The sequence below is a fragment of the Chenopodium album genome, chromosome 12 (assembly GCF_948465745.1).
Source record: "Chenopodium album chromosome 12, dcCheAlbu1.1, whole genome shotgun sequence".
Taxonomy (NCBI): Eukaryota; Viridiplantae; Streptophyta; class Magnoliopsida; order Caryophyllales; family Amaranthaceae; genus Chenopodium; species Chenopodium album.
In genome coordinates this window covers 45,289,179-45,299,750 of record NC_137845.1, presented here as the reverse complement: position 1 = coordinate 45,299,750, position 10,572 = coordinate 45,289,179, and the positions used below count along the sequence as shown (strand labels likewise).

The window sequence follows — 10,572 nt, the reverse complement described above, 5'->3', positions numbered from 1 at the left end:
GGAATGAGAATGTTAGATATGGATGAGAATAGAAAGGTCAAAATCTCCCCTGCCTCGCCCCGTGCCCATTAACATTCCAACCCATAAGTATTTAATGATCACAGTCAAAAACTCCGTTTGACTCATTAGCCAACTAAGTACAAAACTTTATTGACCCGATCCGATTTTTAGCTACCTCGTGGCTAGTGTTGATAACTTTTATATATAGAAAGGTTCAAAGGTAAACCAAAAGAACAATGGCGTATAACAAAAGGAACTGCCCATAAAAAAGGGGCAGAGTGGAATTTGTGAAGCTGAACTTTTTGGAGAGACAACAAACACAAAGCAGCTATGGCGCGCTCAATTTCCTACATCACCGGCTCACAGCTCTTCTCCATCAAACAACGTCCCAATATCGCCATTGTTGACGTTCGGTAACACCCTTTTCTCTCTTCTCCTCCATAATCGCTTTCTAATGTCGAACAACTTTGATAGTAGTTTTTATTTTGTGTATTGAATTGCAGGGATGATGAGCGAATTTACGATGGTCATATTGCTGGATCTATTCATTTTGCTAGCGATACTTTCTTGGATAAAATCCCTAATCTTGTTCAACAAGTTCAAGGCAAAGATACCTTCATCTTTCACTGTGCTCTTAGCCAGGTAATTATAATTTCTGTCTGTTTGGTTGTTTTGTGTTATTAATTGTGAAAATTTTTGCTGAATTATTGTAGCATTATTTATTACTATTATTGGGTGATTATTGTTTTTGAATGCAACTATAAATGGGTTATTGATGCTGTAGCATTTTTTTGATTGGTAGTGTTTGTGATACTAATTGAAAAACCCTATCGCCATCTCGGTTTGATGATTTAGTAAGCTGTAGGAGTTGCCTCGTCTAATTCAATCATAATTGATTATGTTAAACAAATCGAATTATGCATAATTATAATGCTATTATTTATGAAATACTGTACTTTAGAGGGATTAGTTTCCCTAAGCCTAGGGTTACTAAGGCAGGCGGATTTCATGGTGGTACATGGTTTACGGGAGAAAGAGGAGTTCATGCTTGGACCCCTATTGCTCGAGGCACATATTCTTTTTATTTTTTATTTTATTTTTTTTGGCAGTTGTGAGAACCAGTATAATAGAGTTAGGGCCCTTTCCTTGCCTTAGTAGCCAGGTTATGAGCCCTTGTCACCCTATTCCTAGGAACATAGCTACATTTAAGATACACAAGGACTTTACATAAGTCAAGAATATCAGAAACCAAATTCTTGAGCTCCTTTGGTGCCGTTCTTGGATTCTGCAGTGCAGTCACGCACACCCTGTTATCAGTGAGGATTTCCAGCTGTTCTGATTATGCCTTGCCTGCTTCTATCCCCCTCTTGATTGCTATCATCTCGCACTGTAATGCTGAGCTTCCTCTTATCCTTTCCATGCTTTCCTGCGCAAGCTCGCTCCCTCTTCGTAAGACCCAATTTATTCCTGCTTGATCAAGCCCAACCTTTGACTCCTTCCAAGCTCCATCCACAGACACTTAGCAAATCCTCCCTTTCCCCTACTCCTATGCTCCAACTAGTGTCAGCTCCTTTGTCTTGGACTTCTTTGATTTCCAGATCTGTGTTTTGCCCGTGTTCAAGATCTTCCCTGTTTCCTCTCCCTATTTTCAAGCATGCCTCATTTACCAGGTCCATATTGGGCTCGGGCTCACTCCCTGGAAGATAACTTCATTTCTATGCCACCATATCCAAATATGGGCTAACAGAATCTGAGCTAGCTTGGTCTCATTGTTCCCATTTTTGAGAGCATTTGCAATATTATTTCTCAACCACCTTTCTATTGGGATGTGATCCTCCCCTATAAGCATTTCAATCTTCCACAAGCCCTAATTCTTCTAGTAATCAATACAAGTGGTAGCCACTTGAGCACATTTTAGCCAAGGTTACCATTGTTGATGACATACTTTCATGTATAGATCTTGGGACTTGGCTCTACCTTTGGTCTTTGTCCCATCAATTTGTTTTGCAAGTCCAAATTGCCTATTCATGGTCATTAGGAGCAGCTTATTTGCAATCTGAATTTAGGGTAGAGACGTAGCGTAGCTTGACCTAGCATGCATATGGTTAGTTTACAATCTTACAATGTGTAATTTTTCTGCAATTTTGCCTACCTCCTCTTGGCACTTGTATTTTGCTGAGGGTTTTGGGTCCACTGTGTTAGACATTCCACTCTAATAGTTTTGGGGAAAAACTTGAAAGAATCTTGATTAGCACTGATATGCTTATACATCAGAAAGGAAGTGATATGTCATTGTACCTACAAAGTAAGTAAATGCTAGAAAGGCGAGACCCTTATTCACATGAAAACAAAAAGGTACTAACAGGTTAGATGAAGTCCTTGACTAAGACTGAATGCTAGAATGCTCTAATAAAATGTAATTTAGCAGCAAATTATCTGCAAGCCACTCTTATAGTCACAATTAAGCTTTATTATCTCCTTACTTCAGTAGTCTTTTTGTCCTTTCCTCTAAAGAAATGGCCTACAGACCTTGACTCGCAACCTGTTTGGTTAATGATTTAGGAGGGAAAGAGAGGTGAGTTGATGAAAGAGAAAGTGAGGTGATAGGATGGGATGGAGCAAAACTTTTCTCTTGTTTGGATAGGATTGAAGTAGACGGAAGGGAAGGGAAAGGTGAGCAAAACTTGAATTTCCATGACGATTGCAGTCAGTTTGGTCGGTTCTCAACTTTCCAGCAGTATAGCCTAAGCTTGAGCTTGAGTTAATAAAAATCATAGAATGTAGTTTGCTGATAATTAGGTGGAACACTAAGGAGGGATAAAATAACCTAGGAGGGTTTCAGATAAAAGGGAGAAAATGACAATTGGGATTTCAGATAAGTGAGTGAAGGAAGGAGAATGGTTGGATATAACATGGATGGAAAATAGCGAGTAAACACAAGGTATTAATAACATAATAAGGTAGAGTCGTTTTTTCTGTGTTACTCTATATTAAGTTAGGAGGTTTTCAGGTAAAAGAGAAAATGACAATTGGGATTTTAGACAAGTGAAGGAAAGAAAGATATTGCCAATGGTTGGATCTAACAGGGAAGGGTAATGGTGAGTATAAACAAGGTATTAATAAGGCATCGTATATTCTTTGCTGCTCTGAATTAAGTTTTGTGGCTGTCATTTTCCTTTGAAATCTTTCCAAAATTTTTTTTTCATTTTTTTTTTTTTTTTTTTTTTTTTTTTTTTGACACATTAAAAACTTTCCAATTTTAAAGAAATATACTCCCTCCTTTTTTAGTTGACACATTTTGACTTTTGACAATGTACAATTCAATTGGCTGGTTAAATTCAATTTTGACCTCATGCTTTCAGCTAACTCGATCTGAAGTAAAATAACATGTAGAATTTTATTATCTTATTTTGATTCATATTAGCCATGGAAAGTAAAAGAGAATATATATATAAGTAATATCGGGTGCTTGTGTGTAGCTAAATGGCGAATCTGGCAAACGGAATTCAATTAGAGAGGGTGTATTCTTCAGCTTCTTCCTCATTTTTGTTCCTATCTTAAGAGACACAAAAATGTTTTTTTAGTAGTTTGTAATTTTGTATAGGGCTTTATACTTTGGAAAATGTTGTTAATTAAAATACTTGTATTTTTATAAAGAAAAGGCTAGGTACTTGGCTTCTGTGTTCCATAGATGGGGGGCATTAAGTAGAGAGAATACGTATACTGTGTACATACCCATGTTAAGTTTATACATTAGACAATATATTTGAAGCCAGAAAATTGATCCCCTATAGTAATACCTCATATATTTCTTGACAGTATAATCTGATCCCTTAACTCTGATTGTAAACTATGTAAAGCTATTATGCTTTGGTGTTGATTATCAGATTTTGTCACCTGGATTTTCAATCATTTGATGCTCCTTGCATGGGGGCCATACTGATCTATTAGTAAGGAATATACATGTGATTCTCATATACACATGACATATCCTGTTATTGGTGGGCTTTGGGCTGTGGCCTGTGAGTGGCGGCATATTATCTGGGCAGGCTAAGGGCTATGACTCTTGTTTCCTCCTGGCACCATCCCCTATCCTAGCCCTCCTAGGAATATCTTGGGGTGGGTGACACTACAGTAGTACAGTACTACACCACGTACTGTTGTCAAGAGTTGCACCAGATTTTCAGATCATGGCACATATAAGTTAATTTTAGAACTTGGCTTCTCCCTTCTCAAACAATAAAAGGAAAACATTGAATTGCCTTTATTATACAAAACAGAACATGCCACTTATAAGTTGGTATTTACATAAGTACCGGTGTTTGTAGGTTGGCATTGACCTTGTTTCTTATTTATTGTATTGTAATTTTCAGTCATATTAGGTTTTGTAAGATTTATCTCAACGTGCACTTTCCAAATATTTATTTTCATTAATTATGAACGCAATTAAAGATATTTAGTAATAAGTAAATGGAAATTAAAAGTTCTGGTGTGGTATAGTCTTTTCTAACATAATCTGATTCTGACAAGGATAAGTAATAAATTTGTGAAATAAGCTGAAGAGAGCCTGTTCTTTAGTTTGCCTGAAATTTGTTTTATTTAATATATTTAGAGTATTGCTCCTATCTATTTTGGATGTCTCAATGGAGCAATGTAATAGAAAATAACGGTGAAGGGGAGATGGAAGGAAGTTAACCAAATAGGGCATACTACTTGGATAATAATATAGACCGTCAATGTTGAATGTGCCACTAAAGGAAGTTTAATCAAAAAGATATGATGGGAGTGGCTTGATGTGTATAGTGACTTTGTTTCCATATCTACTATACCAAAAGATGATTTATTCATTTTACAATCTTAAAATTGTCTGCTGGTATTCTTCATTCTCCAAGCGTAAGTGTCAGACTGGCTAATTAATGAATAATGATATATTGATCTTATATGGTCTTTAGGTTCGTGGTCCAAAATGTGCACGGAGGCTGTCAGAATATCTAGCTGAAGCAACTCTAGATGCTGGAATAAAAAATGTAATGGTTCTAGAACGTGGCTTTAATGGATGGGAAGCTGCTGGTAGACCTGTTTGCCGCTGCACTGATAATCCCTGCAAGGCTGAAATTGTGTAGTGTGGACATCTTAGCTTGAAGACAATGTGTTCATAAACCTGATCTATCCAGCTCATGGGTCATTTATATCCTACTATTTTGTGACATGTAAACCAATTACTTTATACATAATTTTGAATGCTGTAAATTGTTGATTGTATGTAAAACTTCTTTCAGCTTGCAGCATTAAACAGTTAACACACAAGATAGACTTGAAAAAGAATGATAAATGTAATGTGGGGATTTATTTCAAAGCAAAGAAAATTTGGAAATTTGATATCTTCATTGTTCTTTTATTGTTGTCTTGAAGTTGTCTATTTGAATGCTATTTCTGCAATATAGTTTGAGGTATATTTAACTCCTTGCCTAAACTGGTAGTAGAGATAGCGATTTAACTGTTAATGTTCTGGAATTTTACGGTTTGCCTCCAATGCCCCATACTGGTAAACACTAATACTTCCTCTTAGGTGCAGAAGGAAGCATGCAATTATGTAAACAACAAATTTCTGATGACTTAATTTTATGTGAACTAATTTAATTTATTTCAGTTACTAGCTACTATTCTCAAGAATCATCAAGCTTAAGTCTCCTCTAGGCATACTACTCGAAGGAATTTACGCCAGCCGTTTTTCTAACCAGACAGAAAATCTTCCAAAATGGTCAGTTTTCTCAAGCCAGTGAGATAATTCAAACATAGTAAAATTCCATATAAAGTCTCTTTAAAGTAATCAGCTGCAAGCATAGATTTGAGTGCCTAGGATATTAACTTAATATAGTCTGAGATTGCTACATGCCTACATGTAAGGACTGAATTTGGACTAACATAAATTATTTCAATGCATTGGAAAATATTAATGTTGGTAGCAAAATAATGAAGCCAGAATTACTAGGAAAGGATTGATAAAACCCGAAAGTTGAGATGCTAAAAACTGACCCGACCAAATCCAAAGTGAACAGATCTACAATTTGATCTAACCAATAATTTAGCACTATTGATACGGAAAATGACCCAGCCCAACTAAACCCGACACATATAAAAGAAAAGACATCACACTAAACCCTTTCTCTGCCACCAATTAACAGCTTTCATTCAGCCCCTTCTCTGTAGCAGTTTCCACCGGAAATTCAGGCAATTCCCTAATCTTCTCCTTGTTATTCATAAAATTTCTTGATAATTTGATAGTAGCAAACATGTTTGATTGCTTGATTTATGAATTATTGATCAACATTTTGTTAAGATTGCCTGTCAAAACCCTTGTAATTTGCATTTGCACTTGCAAAACCCTACAATCTTTCATCACTAGCCCCAATTTCATAGCTGCTCACACCAACAAATCTAAACAAAACCCATTTGTTTTTCTTAAGTACCACACTGATTCCTTTGGAAAAAACATCAAAAGGATCAATGAATATTTCTGGTTACACCCAGATAACAATTCTTTAAATGTTAAGGATTTTAAGGTGAAGAATTTGCCTATGAAATGTTATGGCTCTTATTTTTATAAAATTGTGGGTTCTTGTAATGGTGTTATTTGCTTGACTTGCAACTCTAGTGCAACAAATTATATCATTTATCTGTGGAATCCTTCCATAAGGAAATACATACATGTCCCTGATCCGAATGTCATGTACAAGACTCATGGCAGGTTTAATAATGTGTGTTTAGGGTTCGGGTTTAATGAGCTTGCCAACGATTATAAGATCATTAGGGTCGTTTACATTCATCGAATTGGTTTGTTTGAGGAAGTACCTGTTCTTGTAGAGGTTTACTCTGTGAGTGCTAGGTCATGGAGATACATTGAGAACTCGAGTCCTAACCATTTACTTCAAATGCAACAATGTACGCAATGTTTCTTCAAAGGCGCTATACATTGGATGGGGTATAACCGGCTTAACCGTGGTTTAAGTGCCATTGTGACTTTTGATGTGGTGGATGAGAGTTTTGGTGAGGTGAAGTTACCAGCTTCTTTGGAAGGGTCTAATTCAAGTTTTAGGGAATTGATCAATAGAGTTTGTTGGGACATGCTTGCTTTAATTCAAGTGAATTCAGGTTGTTGTCAAATATGGGTGATGAAAGAGTATGGTGTTGCGGATTCATGGACTAAGATGTTTACATATGCTCATCCGACCTTGCGTCCAATTATGCCGGCAATAAGTATCAGAAAAAACAAGGATATTTTAATGTTGATGACGAAATATGAGTTGATTTGGGACATCCAAGATGCCACCATGGACAAATTTTTGCAGAGGCTTCGTGCTTTCGAGAATTTCAAGGTTCCAGATATTACAATGCTTTCTGCTCATAGAATTGGTGATAAAATGGAGGAATTAGGAGTGGTTACAGAGCCACTTAGAGAATGCTATTTGGCTTCTTATGAGGAAAGTTTAGCACTTTTCAACGAGGGAGAACCAATAATTGGTGATGTTATTGAAGATGATGGTGTCAAAGATAATAATCTTCGATCACAATGATGCTGAAGATGATGGGTGAAGTGGGTAAGACAATTAACTGATTAGAAAGCTAGTTTTATTAATGCATTTGCTCTCTTTGTTGGTTGGTGTTCTTGATATTTCTACTAAAAGTACAATTATCTTGCTGTCAAAGTTCATAATTAACATATCGTCTTGTCTGAAGATGAGAGTAATCATGGGGCGACTGTTGTTGGATTGAACATGTTTTTATTCTTAATTCTAGAACATTTGGTTGCTCTAGAGGTGAAAGTATGATTTTTCATGGAAATTTTTTAATACTCGGTATGTCTTAAATGATCATATCATAAAAGTCAATAGTCGTAGTAAGGAACAAAAAAGAAATTGCTTATTACAATTTACAAAAAAAAAACTTGTAAGGAAAATATTTTAAGCTTTTAATTTCATGTGATATACCCTTTTAACTGACGTTTATTGATTACAATTTAGACTTTTCCTTTTCTTTTCTGACCAATGTTTAGACTTCAGGTCTGGCAATATACCTATTTTGGCTTCCTTTAAGTATTTTAAGGCCTTAATTTTTTGTTGCAACTCTGGAAACATGTATCAGGGTGATTGTGACCTTTTTATTTTTTATTTAATGATGTTCTGTAATGATCATTTTGATGAGGAATATTGTGTAGTTGTGTCCATTAGGTAATAATACTCTCGTGTGTATTGTGTGGTGATATTGATAATATTGTGTTGTGCTCATTATTATTGGGTGATATCGTGTGTGTAAAGGGTGATGAGGAATATGATATATTTGGTAACGCTACTCACGTATGTTTAGTGGAGACTCTATTTACTGATTTACTGTCTTAAGGTGGGCGACTGTGCTTGCTCCAAATTTGGTGACGAGGAGAAGTAAAGGAGGTTGGGGTGGAGACGAGGGTTGGAGTGGATTGGATAACAGTGTTGGTACTTGGTAGTGATTTTTACACTCCTTCAATCAAATGGATTTTAAGTTTAGCAGCTTCTTTCACATGTATCCTTGATGGTACAAGACGATGGTAGCTCAAAAGAGTTGAGTATGCTACTTTGTATATTTTGAAAGGTCTTTTGGATGAGGTATTGCACGGGTTTAAATATGGTTGGATATCTTGTCATATTGGACTAATACTTGTGTTAAGTTTCTAGAAATTCTAATATCAATATTGGTTTGAGTGAAATATTCCTCTTTGCTGCAATCCTCCTTGGCACCTTTGATCTCTCAAATACTCATGTTTGAATAATGCAGTAAGATATATGTGTATAATGTATTCATTGTACGAATCTTTACTCTGTACATTTCTGTCTTTGCTTGATGGTCTGTTGGAGGCTTGGAGTCTGTAATATTGATATGGGAAACATAAATTCTCATATAAGATCAGCGGAATTTAATCATTAAGAGACCGGCCTACTTACTATATGAACGCACCCTTTAACTCACATATGCGAGTGGTTAGCTGGAGAAGTTTCTATTTGAAGCTTGGAGTTGTTATGACAGTATCAGAATATGCATTCAGCTACTGTTTTCTATTCATGCTCGAAAGTCTTAACGAAACATTTTAAGTTGTAATAAATGGGAAATTCACTTGCACTGACCTTTTTCATGTTATTTCCTGTTTGTCAGATGGATGCAGAATAATGGAGAGGATCAATGGCAATGGAATTGATAAAAGGTGGAATTTGGAGCACTTCGTATTATTTTGCCAATGTAATAAACTCGAGCGTTTAGATTTGAGGATTAACTGCTTCCTTTTGTACTTATCAATTATGTTGGGTTTTGTAGTGTGTGGAGAGTGGTTCAAGGAGGCAAAGGAGAGCATAGCTTTGGAAGTTAAGCTATGGGTTGTTTGCTTGGTACAAAGCAACAACGAAAGGCAAGGGTTGACTTTAAATGGGAATATCTCAAGATCTAGAAATGATATTGAGATGTTTCAAGTTGGAGGTGATAGCTCGTCTCAAGAGCTTTCCAACGACTGGTCATAAGCTAAATTTGGCCAAGAAACGAGGAAGATATGGCTGTTTTACGAGAAGCTGTTTTGCAGGGGAAATCGGAGCGGGCGCTCCTCTATAGAGGAGCGCCCGCTCCGTAGAGGTTTATTGCCATTTTCTTCCAGTTTAATGGTGCGTCCGCTCCTGTTCATTGGAGCGCCCGCTCCTGTCCAATGGAGCGCCCGCTCCACTGGGTTTCACGGGGCTCTGTTTTTTCACGCTTGAGCCTCAATTTTACGGTCTTGATTTCTCCTTTGCTATTAACTTATAATCTTAGCCCTTGGATTATTTGCCTTGTATTTGGACTATATATACTCATGTATGTCATTAATTAGGTTATGATGTAAGATTGAAGAGAGAGAAAAAGCCTCTTGAGATTAGTTCATCTTCTTAGGGTTTAAGAGAGTGAATTAAGAGAGGTGTGAGCTTTCATGGTGTATTGAGAGCTTGTAATCATCATCTTCAAAGTTACTCCATAGTGGATTGGTGGGTTTCCTCCCGGCACTCGGGTTCCCACGGTAAATTCGTTCTTGTTTCTTTGCTTTACTTGTTTTTCGTTCTTCGTTGTTGTTGATTGTCGTTAATCATAAACTTGTTAGCACGTTCGTTAATCCTTTCAAATTAATCTGTACTCCGTAAGTTGTCTAAGCTGCCAATCATTTCATGTATGTTGAATCTTCAGAGCTATGGATATGAAATATTATTGAAGTCTATGCTACATATTTGTGATATAGTGCTGTTGGTAATATTGAATTCGTAGAGCTCTAAAGCTACCATATTTGAGCTTGTCAAGTTCTCGCTTGGGTCTCGGGCATGAAAATTGTGTTAATATTATTATTAGTGTATACTTGCTTGAGTTGTGATTATGTGCCTAGGTTAATTAGTTTGATGTCGGAATGCAGAGATTTGTTCATTGTGCAACCTCATGGATCTAGGCAATCAAGCCATGCACAATTGAAAATGTATGAGTACACATTGTTTCATGCGGTAAAAAATTTTTTGATTGCTTCATCGTTATGAT

General features: G+C 36.4%; 2 protein-coding genes across 2 annotated transcripts; both read left to right on the top strand.

Moving 5' to 3' along the window:
• The first annotated feature begins 223 nt into the window (after positions 1-223).
• Positions 224-5,398, top strand: LOC145572452 (dual specificity phosphatase Cdc25-like). Its single transcript, XM_081631431.1, has 3 exons — positions 224-413; positions 504-642; positions 4,953-5,398. The coding sequence occupies exons 1-3, from the start codon at positions 331-333 to the stop codon at positions 5,121-5,123; spliced, it is 393 nt and encodes a 130-aa protein (XP_081487557.1). The 5' UTR covers positions 224-330; the 3' UTR covers positions 5,124-5,398.
• An 895-nt stretch (positions 5,399-6,293) lies between these two features.
• LOC145571222 (F-box protein CPR1-like) lies at positions 6,294-7,574 on the top strand. The gene has a single exon (XM_081630291.1). The coding sequence runs from the start codon at positions 6,294-6,296 to the stop codon at positions 7,572-7,574; it is 1,281 nt and encodes a 426-aa protein (XP_081486417.1).
• Positions 7,575-10,572: the final 2,998 nt, after the last annotated feature.

Coding starts and splice junctions, on each gene's coding strand:
- LOC145571222 (XM_081630291.1), top strand. CDS start 6,294: ATGTTTGATTGCTTGATTTATGAATTATTGATCAACATTTTGTTAAGA.
- LOC145572452 (XM_081631431.1), top strand. CDS start 331: ATGGCGCGCTCAATTTCCTACATCACCGGCTCACAGCTCTTCTCCATC. Junction 414..503: donor ATCGCCATTGTTGACGTTCG/GTAACACCCTTT, acceptor ATTGAATTGCAG/GGATGATGAGCGAATTTACG. Junction 643..4,952: donor TTCACTGTGCTCTTAGCCAG/GTAATTATAATT, acceptor TATGGTCTTTAG/GTTCGTGGTCCAAAATGTGC.